The sequence below is a fragment of the Mustela nivalis genome (genome assembly GCF_964662115.1).
Source record: "Mustela nivalis genome assembly, chromosome: 16".
Lineage (NCBI taxonomy): Eukaryota > Metazoa > Chordata > Mammalia > Carnivora > Mustelidae > Mustela > Mustela nivalis.
In genome coordinates this window covers 60,401,529-60,414,398 of record NC_139035.1, presented here as the reverse complement: position 1 = coordinate 60,414,398, position 12,870 = coordinate 60,401,529, and the positions used below count along the sequence as shown (strand labels likewise).

General features: G+C 53.0%; 1 protein-coding gene across 9 annotated transcripts in view; it reads right to left on the bottom strand.

The window, feature by feature from the left end:
• RXRG (retinoid X receptor gamma) overlaps positions 1 to 12,870 on the bottom strand; it is a 205,893-nt gene that overhangs the window by 16,426 nt on the left and 176,597 nt on the right. For 7 of the 9 annotated variants that reach the window (XM_082702293.1, XM_082702290.1, XM_082702291.1 and 4 more), the window contains one exon: positions 4,705 to 4,952. In XM_082702293.1, coding sequence (XP_082558419.1) covers positions 4,705 to 4,923 — 219 coding nt within the window. In that variant the 5' untranslated portion in view covers positions 4,924 to 4,952. Of the gene's footprint in view, positions 1 to 1,652; positions 2,146 to 4,704; positions 4,953 to 12,870 lie in introns of those variants that run through there. The other 2 variants (XM_082702296.1, XM_082702295.1) reach the window with 1 other exon arrangement.

Sequence of the window (12,870 nt, the reverse complement as noted above, 5' to 3'; positions counted from 1 at the left end):
TAGACAGGATGAGAGGCAGCCACCCCGGAGTGCAAACCCATTAGCTGCCTGGCCCAGAGCCCCCCCCCCCCCCCCCCCGGCTGTCTTGTTCCATTAGAAGCGGCTCTGCCGAAGCGAGCCCTTTCAGAGCAGGGGTTCACCAGGCGGCTGGCCGCTCCCTGAGAACAGGGGCGAAAACACACTTGACTGGCCTGGCTTCCATTTGCAGCCTCTCAGCCAGGGACCACATGCTTCCCGGATGCCCTAGAGCCATCATGGAACATCAGGTCCCGCATTTCTGAGCTGCTCTCAGCCAAAATTATTCCACTGAATGCAGATAGGCAGAGGGCCTGCCAGGCCAGAGGCAGGCCCTCCTTTTCCAGGGACCGGACTCTGCAGAGTGGGGCTCCTTTAACCCAGTGAGAGGCTTTGTCGTGAGGAGTAGGGAGCTTGGACTTCCCAACTGGGAGAGAGGAGCCCTGGGTTCCAGTGACTCCTGCGCTTCCTCACTGTGTGATCTTGTGCGGGTCACTTAACCAGGTCCCTGCTTCAGAGACTCGGTTTCCTCGTCTACAGACTCGATCCGTGCGTGGTTTTTCCAACCCAGAGTGTGCGTGTGGCTGGGCAGTGGGCAGGGCGAATGAGAAGGCTTCTGATCTCCTGCCCCGAGTTCACCCAACCTGCTTGTATCTGACACACACAACAGCCTTCCAAGCATGCTTTCTCTCGAAGAAAAGACTTTACAGCTTAACTTCTTTAAATCACTACAGAAGATGATTCTTAAGGTCTGTTCCAGCTCTAACACTTGCAATTTTTATTACTTAAGTATTCTCTGTAAAAATCTGCAAGGATAGTAATTCGGTTATCGATCACTACCAGGGCAGGAATTATCAGGGACAGAACCCAGGTCAAGCAGCTGGGTTCAGGTGGGGGCATTCCAAGGACATGCAGGGCTTGATTTCAAGTCCAGAAAACAGACAGCACACTCACACACACACACACTCACATGCACACACACACATACATGCATACATACACAGAGTCAGGAAAATGGGGCCTAGATCCTTTTGTCTGAAAGCCCCATAAATATCTTCCCAATGATATATTCGGTGTTTCTGGAAATTGCTCCCTCCACTTAGATACTCCCCAGAGCAGAGACTGGGTCTTATAATTTTTTTTTTTTTAATCTCCAGTGCCTGGTTCAATGAATGCTTATGGTAATGAACTTCTGTGGAACCTCTCAGCAAGAGTGCGCCAGAATCAACAATCACACAGGGTTAGAGTATAAATCACTGAAGTGTGTAATATCACCTAGGTGTAATAATAATCACGTCACCACCTTACTGCCGTAGAGTGCTTAAGAAGTGATTTTTCAAATCCAGAGCTCCCTTAATATTCATAACTATACCTGTAGATAACGAGCGAAAAGCATGTTACCCCAAAACAGAGAAAAGGGAACTGAGATCCACGTAAGCCTCAGTGGTTTGCAAAAGGTTACAAAGTCCCCGCCCCCACAGTACCGGATTCAGTTCCCTTTACTCCTCGAGAAAGAAAATCCAACAAGAGCAAAAAAGAGCGAAGCTCCAACAGCAGGACAGAGCAGGGAACGGGAGACGCAGCTGCTGCCCCCACCCACAGCTCCCCCGCTCCCCTCATCCCGAACCTGTACTTACCCTAGACCCGGCTCACCGCAGGACCATGTTTCCTGCACGAGTCCCCCTCAGACCCGTCCGGGGCGAGGAAGACAAGATGCACAGAGACCTTCTATGCGGGCGGTTCAGAGTCCAGCCCACTGCAGCTAACAGATACGAGGTGCCCTGTGTCGGCCGCTTCACTGGGCAGAATGTTTCTGCTCGGGGGGTTCCAGAGCCTGAGCCCACGACACTGCTCGGTGTCCAGGGCTGCTGAGCTTCCCCAGAGCTTGGCAAGCTTAATATAGCTCCCGGAGTGAAACTTGGCCTCGGCCTCTGCACACAGCCCAGTTGGCCAGGACCACAGCTCTCAGCTGACCTTTCAACCCCAATCCCTCTGTACAGACATATGGTCCAGGAATAGCGGCCCTGCCGCTCGCTCGGCTAGGAAGCTGAGTTTATTGGTTCGGTTTGGCTCAGTCAGACCGGAGCATGGTTGCTAAAAGCAGCCTTGAAGGATGGTGTCTTGCCCACTCCCCACCCACAAGCCCTGTCACTGTCTGTCACCTCACCCTGTCTTATTGCTTCATAGATACAATGATTGCCGTATGAAACCATCTTGTTCCTTCCTTTGCTGTCCGTCCGGCTTGCCTGCTACAGTGTCACCACTGTGAAGCAAAGACTTCGGCCACCTTATTCAGCGCTTATCCCCAGAACGCAGGACAGCAGCAAGGACCGCCAGACACGCAGCAGGTCTTCCTAAAAAGTTGAATGAGTGGACGGGCGCACCCTGCCAAGAGTTTACTTTCAGCCCAGAACTTCGTTTCCTTGTGTCCCCAGCCCACTGGCCAGGACCTGCCTCCCCGGAGTCCATTCGCACAAAAGAAACAAACAATATCTCACATTCTCAAGGGTAATCACCAGCTCTGCTTGTGACAGGAGGTGAGAGTGGCTTAAATACCGAGGGGCCATCCCCGCGGCCGACTGGTCCCCACTCCTCTGAGTGGTCACACACTCTCATGGAACAGGCATGTAGGACGTTCAGAGCTGCCTTTTTCCTGCTCCCTTCCCTGGCGCCCTCGTGCCTACTGTCGCCCACACACGCTGCCTTGCCACTCTCCTGCGTGATATGCCACGCCCCCTTGTGGCTCCTCGGGTGCACTAATTCATCATCTTTTGATCCTTGGCAGCCAGCGGAAGATCTGGGGGTCGCGGACTGAGTCAGCACCCACCACGGCAGCAAGCTGAGTGCAGCGTCATGAACACAGAGTGGGGGTCAGGACACTGGGGCCAGAACCCCGGCTCTGCTGCTGACTGGCTGTATGCGGGCGGACCTGTCACTTGAGCTCCCTGGGCTCTGCTACTTGAATTGGTGGGATGAGGACAATGTAGACAGAATTAGTGGTTCTCCAGTGGGCTTTCACCAGCTCCACAAGGGCCAAATTATGGGATGGGGCAGAAATGTATACTCTGAAGGAGATCCTACGGGTGAAACCATCAGATTACAAACTGGAGCTAAAAGGCCTAGCCACATGTGACCCATTTGCTTGTCAAATCTTGACATCTAAATGGCTTCAAGGGAAAGGGGCAGCTCCCTGGAGACCCCACCAGCCCAGTTGACAGATGTCCGCCCCACTGACGCACCTCCGTTGCCTGCCTGGCCCCAGCTCCCGCAATCCCACTCAGTGACCACCCCCAAGGTCTTCTCCAGATGCTTGGATCCCCCAGTCGATAGATTTCTGAATCCGTTAACACCTCTAAAGTTCTGTGACTCCACATGGCTGTGCTTCCAGACCTCGCACCCAGGAAGCCTCTTGAAAGGGATGGTCTAAGGGTGGTCTCAGAAGTTCTCCCTGTATTAGGAAGAAATACTGGCGTGATGGGATTCCTGACTCTTCTCCAAAACCATAAATTCCAAGGAAGCCTCAGAACCTACTAATTCTGCGGTTGGGGCAGGACAGTGCAACCCAAAAGTGAGATGCCCGTAAGTAAGAGAGGGGACTTGGCAGATGGGATTATTGTTGCCAATTCTTCACATCCTCTGCACTCTGTCTCCGTAGTACTTCCGGCTGAAACAGGCACCACCTAGCTCCCTGCCCTGCCAGTGTTGGGGTGAGCCACACAGTTCGCTTAGGCCCATGGGACACTGGTGGGCACAAGCGAGCAGAGGCTTCACTGGACTCTGCTGCTCTGGTTTTCATTTTGCACTCGAGAGACCCCACGAGAAAAGCATGCCCCCACAGCTGTCGCTCCTTTACTCTGCGACCGAGGAGCAGACCTGCACCGCGTCTGCAGACTCGCCCAGCCCCCCACCATCTGAGGCAGAGCCACCCCAGCCAACGTAAATTTGCAAGTGAGGGGGAAAAAAAAAAGTGTGTTTTTGTAAACCATGATAATTTGAAGATTGTTACGCAGCATCATCCTGGCAAGAACTGACCACCACAGGAAAGGAAGGTGGACGACCTCGCTGCGACACTGCCGGCAGGAAGTGGCAACCGGCCACCCTCGGGGTCCTCAGTGCAGCAAGGACATGCCGTCCACGCACACACTCCCTCCCCTCTGTTGCAGCAGAAACACGAGGAATTAGGGGAGGTTTCCTTCCTGGGTTTCCAGTCTTTTCCTCCATCTCATGGACAGCCACCCCAGCTAGATCTTCTAGATCTGTCCATGTGCCACACCTGCCCAGTCCCCCTCTCGGGGACCAGCTCCTGGAGAGCAGACACGGCATTCTGATCATTTCCACGTCAATATCGCCCTCAGCTTGTGGTGGAGCCGCAGTCACTTCATGGACTTGATAAACACTCATTATTGAATTGGGAAGAACAGAGAGGGGTCTGTCCCCAGAATGACAAACGGCCCTCAGAAACGAGGAAATCACTGCCAGGGCTAAACCATTAAACCAGAGGGGTGGCCTGTGGGCCACAGCCTCCTGGCCATGAGGCATGGTCGACACACTCCGTGAAGGCCCTGCAGGAGACACGACCCGTCAGCAAGCAACCTCGAAGCCCTGCCGAGCCAGGGCTCAGCTCCAGCAGCAGCCAGGGACAACCTGTGCGAGGTCGCCGGCAAGTCCCGCGAGAGGACGGGCACCTACCTGGGAGCTGGGCGGAGCGACCAGATTGATTCCTGGAGGCGCAGGCAGTGCACCGGAGGGAGGGCCCATGGCCGACGTGATGACTCGATATGGAGAACCCAGGGCATTGAGGGGGGGCCCCACTGCACTCAGAGTCCGTGGGGCACTCACTGGGGTGTCCGTGTAGCTGGGGTGGCTGTCCATTGGCTTCCCTGTGGACAAGGCTGCCGATGGGCTCATGGATGTGGAGCCGGAGTGGCCGGGGGAGCCTGTAAGGAGAAGAGCATAGGTGAGGGGAGACTGGGGGGCACAGAGATGACCCTCGTGGACAGAGGCCCCCTGCTGTGTCCTGCAGCTCTCCTCTCCTCCTGACCACACTGCATCTCTGTGACCCCAAGCTGCTGACACCCCCACTGAGCTGCTAGATTAAAGGCACAGGAAGAACCCGCTCTCCAACAGGACACGCATCCATGCTTTAGTTCTCTGATGCCCGCCTGGAACCCACCTCGGACTGGGTCACATCAACACCCAGGGCCATAAGCGGCACAGCCCACGAGCCCCCGGTGCCCAAGGGACTGTGGCCGGGGCCAGCCAGACAGGGAAGGGGAGTCAAGTCCAAACCCACACACGGAGAGGAAGCGAGCAGGTGTCCAGGCTCCTCCGCAATGCCCGTTCCACACTCCTGGTGCTCGGAGAGCTGGGGTCGGGCTGAGCCTGCGAGGCAGGAGCAGCTTACTCGCTCACATGCGATGAACATTTTCTGAGATGCAGGTATGATTCCAGGGGCTGGGGCTTCAGAGCCCAAGAGAACACAGTTCCTGCTGTCAGAGGTCACATTCCACCATGGCAAGGCGAGGGGGGTGACTGTTGTCAGACCCTTGGCCGCCTGTATCTTTTGCAATTTTGTGCCCATTAAGGTCTTTCCCTGCCTGTCTCCACAGCATGGGGTTTTATCAGCACCAGGGAAGGAGACTCAGGAACTCAGGATGGCTGGGCATTGGTTACTGGCCACAAAAAGGCTCAGGAGGGCAAGCGCAGACAGGCCTGCCCAAGCTGTTCCTACCCCAAGCACAGGGAGCTGTGGTCACAAGTGCCCGCAGAACAGGCCCTGGGCACATGATCCTCTGGTCCTAATTCTCCCAGGTAAGTTGACTCCAAGTTCCCTTATGATGAGCCACAGTTCAAGGTGACAGAGACGGAGGGGGGCCCCGCTTCCTCTCAGGAGTGCAGCATGGAACCTTCTCTCCAGAAAAGAGAAACTATAAACCCGTGGCTCTGTAGCAGGAGACTGGAGAAGTGAGAGGGTTGCCTACCCTGAATCACAGCGCGGCTTCCCCGCGTGGTTGCCTGGTCATTCAAGGGGTACCTCGAGTACCTGGTGCATGCGGGATGCGAGGTGCTGTCCAAACCCTGGGGAGACCTCAGGGGTCACTCAGTGTAGCATTAGGAGCAGCATGGGGGGAGGGATGTGCTCCCTTCGAATACTGTGCAACTACTCTTAAACATAAATATTCCACTGGAAAAATGTCAACCTGGAGTTTCTCTTGAGCTTCTGCTAACATGGTTAAGGTCTCCCAGTGGCGAGAACAGTCACTGCCACGATCAAGGAAACTGATCGTCCATCATTCTACCCAGGGAGATTCCATCTATCAGGGACAATGGTCTTCCAAACAGATAAATCCCAATCACCTGATCTAAGTAGCACAACTGAAGAGGAACCACACTCTGTGGGTCCACAGAGGAAGTGCCCAAGGGGTTCAAATGAACGGCTCAGACCCTTATCACATGTCCTGAATAGCATCAGGCAAATTCCATATGTTAACTCATTTCATCCCGATAATAAGCCTGTGAGGATCACTTTAGCTTTTTACAGATAAGAAAACTTACGCTCAGCCTTTCCCCCACACTGTTCCGGGATGACTCGCTCTCCCCTCCATTTCTACCAAGTTCAGATTCATTCTTCAAGGTCTAAGCCAAGTGTCACCTCCTCCAGGAAGCCTTCCCTGGTGCTCCTGGTCTGGTTTGATGCCCTTTTCTGTTTTTTAACAACAGCCTGCCCTTACTCATATCCTAGCATCTATTAAATTGTGTCGCCATATTTATTTATTTCCCTGTCTTTTCCATTAAACTGGGAGAGGGAGATGAGTGTCCGTTTTTTCTCCCCCCACCCCAGCAGGGTCCCTGGAGCCGCCCGGCGGGGGGGGGGGGGGGGTCAGTGACAGAGCTTAGATTCCAGCTGTCAACGTGAAGCCCATGCTGTCCCCTGTGTGTGCTGTCAAGGACAGCAAGGATGATCTGGAGAGCCGTCACCTCACAAAGTACAAGATGACTCCATTATGAAGGTATCTCAAGCTGAAAGTTGATCTGAAGGAGAGAGAAAAGGGCAGCTTCCGAGAACTCGAGCCAGAGAAACCAAAAATCTTCCCAGATGGCCACTGATTGGAAAGAACAATTTTAGACTCTTCTGAGGCCCTGGAAGCCTGACATTTAAAGAGGCCAATGTATATCTTGAGCCTGTTCCTAAGATAACATGTGACAGGTGAGCCGGGAGCCCGCCTGCTCTGATGGGACGCGCTCTCCCGGCTAGGACGGCGGCCCCGTCGCCCCCACAGCCCCGCCACCTGAAGGCAATCGCTGTTCCCTCCTGGCTTCAGCTTTCCAGAGACCAACCAAACGACCCTCCTACTCTCCTTTTTATTCTGTTTTATGCGGCTCTCAGAGAGCCCGTGCCTTTCACTTCTGTACCCCGAACGCAGGCCCAAAGCTGTGAGACAGACTGGGACGAGGCTCCGCGTCACACTTTCGTCAACCCCAGGGTTCGCAAGGTCTGAGACCTGTAACACGGTTGTAAGGGACACTTTCGGTAGTATTTTATGTGGCCAACTCTTTAAAAAATATATTAATAGTTCTATAATTATTTTTACAGTTTCTTTCTATTAATAGCAAGTGACTAGGCTTCTATTTTTGCACAAGATTACCTTTCTAAAAATAGCGATTTAAGTTTTCAAAAAGAGAGTAGGGGCGCCTGGGTTGCTCAGTCGCTTAAGCGTCTGACTCTGGGTTTCGTCTCAGGTCACGATCTCCGGGTCGTGAGATGGAGCCCTACGTTGGGCCCCGGGCTCAGGGGAAGCCCGCCTGAGATTCTCTCTCTCTCTCCCATTCTCCTTCTGCCCTCCCTCTGCTCACACTCTCACTCTCTAAAATAAATAAATCTTTAAAAATAAAGGAGTACAGTGACCTAGGACCAAGTCCAAGTCCAAGAGTACTCCATATGCAGAACACATGGGAATAGCGAGGAAGTGGATGTTGTGTGGGAGAAACACTGACCTGCACAAGGAACATAGGAATGTGGGCTCTGGGGAACTCACAAGTTGTTCCAGGAATAAAATAAGATGATGGGGGGGGGGGGTGACTGAAATGAAAAGGACACTGTTATTAATAATAATAATAATAATAATAATGCCAACCAGGATATGGCTTGGCTGCTCAGTGAGGAGCCCGGCATGCCTGAGACAGACTGAAACAGGGTTAAAGCTTGGTTTGCAAAGGCCTTAAAAGTGATTTGCTTCTGGGGCGCCTGGGTGGCTCAGTGGGTTAAAGCCTCTGCCTTCGGCTCAGGTCATGATCCCAGGGTCCTAGGATCAAGCCCCACATCAGGCTCTCTGCTCCGCGGGGAGCCTGCTTCCTCCTCTCTCTCACTCTCTGCCTGCCTCTCTGCCTACTTGTGATCTCTGTCTGTCAAATAAATAAATAAAATCTTTAAAAAAAAAAAAAAAAAGTGATTTGCTTCTGCTGAGTCCGTGATCCAGAAGCGGTAGGCTACTTTAGAACCACATTCACAAAAATAATAATAAAATCCGACAAGGCAGATATGTCTTACAGGACTGCAGGTTGGTTCTGTGCCTCTCCCATGACCCCGTGGTTCTCAGACAGGAGCGTTTTGCTTTTAGAAAAGGTGGGACGCGGTGTCTCTAAGCACAGGCGTGTTTCTCAATGGGAAATGGACCCGGCCTCACAGACACAGGCCAGAGCGTGGCCGTCCACGGCACTTCCACGGCAGCCAGCCCTCTCCCCCCTTTTTCTCAAGCCACGTGGGAGCCACAGCCAGGACCAAAAGCCACCACATGTTTTCCAGAAACCCAGTCTCTAGTCCAGATCCGAAGTCAAGGTTTCCCCTAATGCTTCAGGGTCTGTTGTCCCTTCAGGCCCATCCGCCCTGCTCCGGGCCCCCAGCAGTCTTGCTCTCTCCCTGACCCTACTCCCTCTAACCCTCTTTGGCCACTGCCGGACTGTGCCCACTGCCACATGCCTGGGAAACGCACAAACCCTCCACTCCGCGGAGCTGACACCCTTCGCTCAGGCAAGGATTTGTTTAAACAGAAACGAATGCATCTGGTGAGGAAGGGCTAGGGGGCTTTCTCAGGAGTGTCTTCTCTCGGGGCAACATACCTAAAAAAAAAAGTCTTTCCTATTTCTGGGCCTCATTCTGCCCAGGGTGTCCTAGACCCTTCCGGCTGCGGCTCCGTGAACCCGGAGCAGGCTACGGCACGGCAGCACCTCAAAGCAGCGGCGCAGGTCCCAGCCACCTGGCATGGTCTGAGTCCGGACCACTTTCCCTGGGGTCCCTGTCGTCGGCAGCCGGACCTTCGGGCTCTTTGGGATTCCAGACTGCAGGCTGACAGGCTGCGCGTCCCCAGCAATCAGAGCTGTCTGGGAACCTGAGGGGCACCTAAACTCTCCAGATTCCTGAAGTCTGCATGGGCAGCACCGCAGAACACGGGCCTCTGAAGCCACAAAGCTTTAGGTTGAGTTTGAGGCTCTGCCTCCTTCCAGGCACATAAACTTGAGCAAGGAACTTGACCCGCCTGAACGCAGTTCCCCACGCAACGTGGAGACACACACACGCTCACCTCGGTGGATCGCTGAGGGCACCTGAGACTGTGGACGCCGCAGCAGCAGGTGCACTAACGCACTATCCTGTAAATGTTGTGAGGGGTGGGCCGTGTGTGGCTTGAACGCCGGTGTAGAAGATCACGGAGCCAGGCCTGTGCTAAATGCTCTATTAAGGACAGACTTGGCCACACACAGTAAATCGCAGTAAATCACTGCTGCTCTGAGCCCGGAGCGCCCCTCCGTCACCCCAGCCACTCTACCCTTCCCCTAGGATCACCCAGATCACCCCATAATCCGGCCCAGGACAAAGAGGTCCTCCACGTGACCTCCAGTCTGACCGGCTGCCGTCCTCCTGGTTGTCACATACTTTTAATTTCTCTCCCTTGCTGTTCACGATTCCCATTACGGGACCAGCCCTGAGCACGGAACGTAGCAGATGCTCAAAAGACACTTGACATCGGGTTGGGAGCAGTGATGGGATCATTTTTTGGTTAATTAATGGATATAACTAGAGAAAGTTCATCAGTAGGAATCACTTGCATCAGAAATCTCTGTCCCCGCTGTTAACCAATGCAAAAATCTCTGAGTAACAAATTGCTTGTGTGTGTGCGTGTGTGTGTGTGTGTGTGTGTGCATGTGTGTGGAGGGGGCCTTGTTGAGAAAGAGAATCTCGGGTACTCAGAACTACAGAATTCTTACCAAAGTGAGGAAGTTGCCTAGCAACCTCCTCCTCAGCCAATGAAAGGAAAATGTCAAGCGTGAGTCTTCCTGACTGGCCAGACAAGGGAGCAAGTGGCCTGGTGTGTCCAGCCCTTTGCCGCCACGCAGGGACTTTGCTGACCTGCTAACACAGCTCTCCTGCACAGCGGAAACTTGTACGGAAGCTTGACACCGGTTACTACCCACCTCGGGAAGGGGACGGAGGTCAAGAGACGCTATCTCTGAGTCAGGACTCTCCATCTAAAGTCCAGGGAGCATCGCACAGCCCAGTCCCACTCAACCCTCTCCCATGGGGCACCAGCAGACACTCAAGCCTGTCTCCTTGTCTCCGATGGGGGGACGTGGTGTGTGAGCCCCAGAATCATAGAGCAGTCTGACACCTGGCTTGTTCTTGCTTTAAAAAGAAAAAAAAAATACTTTTAAAAAAAATTATTTATTATTTGAGAGAGACACAGAGAGCATGGGGCAGGGGGTGGGGGGGGTGGGGACAGAGGCAGAGGGAGCGAATCGTCCGCAGACTCCCCACTGAATAAGGAACCTTCTCTCAGGACCCTGCGATCTTGACCTGAGCCGAAATCCAGAGCCAATCGCTTCACCGACTCAGCCACCCAGGTGCCCCGTGGCTGGCTCTTCCTAGTGTAAGGGAAACTTATCATCCCCCACCTCCTCCCGCCGTGGCTGCTTGGCTCCTAACACAGGCAGGCTGCAGAGCGAGGTAGGCAGAGGCCCGCCACAGGACGGCACTTTAACTGACACTAATCAGCACCTCCTTCCATGACTAACAACAACAAAAGAATATAACATTCATGCAGCAATTGCCCGGAGCCAGATCTGGTTCCCGATACTTTATATACATTGACAGACTTCATACCTTCAAGACCCCTTAAGGTTGGTTTGCTTTTCTCTACTGTACAAAGGCAAAAGCTGGGGTACGGAGAAATTAAAGACATCGCCCAAGGGAACAGGACTTGTAAATTATACCCTTGGCATCTGAATGGAGGAAGGTGGTGGATCTGGGCTTTAGCCCCACCCCCACCATGAACGACCCTCCTCTGGGACTCTTCCCTGCCTTCCCCAATCTAACTGGCCACCCTACTCTGGACTTTGACCCTGACACGTTGTTAAAAGAATTTATTTTTTTTCTTATTTGATTTTATTTTCAGTGTTCCAAGATTGTTACACGTATTGCATGGAGCACTGGGTGTGGTGCATACACAAAGACTTTATTTTTTTAAGTCATCTCTACACCCAACATAGGGCTCAAACTCACGCCTGATCTCCGGGACAGGCAGTCAGATGTCCCTGACCTTGGCACTTTCTGACTAAGACACTCCCCTCCCAGACTCTGGCCCCACCCACTTCCAAGGTTGGTGGGGGGGTTCCATTCACCGGAGTCCTAGCTCAGCCTGACCTTTGCTTCTCCCTTCTCCAGTGGAGGGGGCACTTGGATGCCAGGGGTTTGCTAGTCCACGTTTCTTATATTTGAGTCACTGTCGGCGTGTTCAAAAGCACTGGCAAGTAAGCCTCGGAGCTTCTGGGCCACCCGGACCTGGACAGGAGGGTGTCTCCGAGGCACAGAGCTCTACAGCTTACGGAGGGCCAACTCCAAGGTGGGAGGTCCCCAACTCCCAGGCAGTAAGGAGCAGAAGCAGAAGCCACATTTCTTGATAAGAAGCCTTCTCTGCTCTCGAAGCGTTTTCTGGCTTTCTCAGTGGGGAAAATAAAGCAAAGTGGCAGAAGTGGAGAGTGTGTGGGAGAAGGGGCTCAGCACCCAGGGTCCCCCAGCAGCAAGGGAGGAGGCCAAGATCAGCGGCTCACGGGTTCCGCGCCCGAGCCAGCCCCTCGGAGTCTCCCAGGGCAGTTCCGGCTTCCAGCAGGTCCCTTTAAAGGAGGGCTTGGGGCTGTTGGGGTGGGGGAGGGGGTTGTTTCTCCCCCTGCTTGGGGGAGGGGGAGAGCACAGTGGCATCCCTTCTTCCTCCCCCCTCCCTGCCCCTCCCTGCTCCCACCCTGCCAGCCCCTCCCACCCCACCTCTCCTAAAATCTGCCATGATGGGGGTAGTGAAAAGCAGGCAAAGATTGATAATCAGCCTCATTATCGCCAGCATTATATATAATTATAGCAAAACCTTACTCATTTCGATCAATTGAGAAAAAAATCAGTCTAAATTCTTGACAAGTTGGCAGATTACTTTTAAATTACAATTTTATTACTGCTAAGTAACACACGTGAAGAGTTTGTATTTCCAGTACCGCAAGCTAATGGTTATTAAGCGGAGATTTTATAAAATCTGCTTTAAAAGACTTCTTTGTAATTAACACCCGGTTAATATGCTAATGATGCTCCTACCAGGCTTTTTAAATTGCTTCAAAACAGATGTAACTTAAATGGGGCAACACTCTACAGTCTGACTTGTTCCACGAACTTTTTTTGTGTGTGTCATTTTTTTTTTTTTTGGCAAAGGAGCAAATACAAACTAGTTCATACCATGACCAAATTTAATCACCTTTCCAAATCAGTTAGGTCATAAATTCGTAAGGCCATATTGCTTAGGGTTAGAAACCAGACTTTCAGGG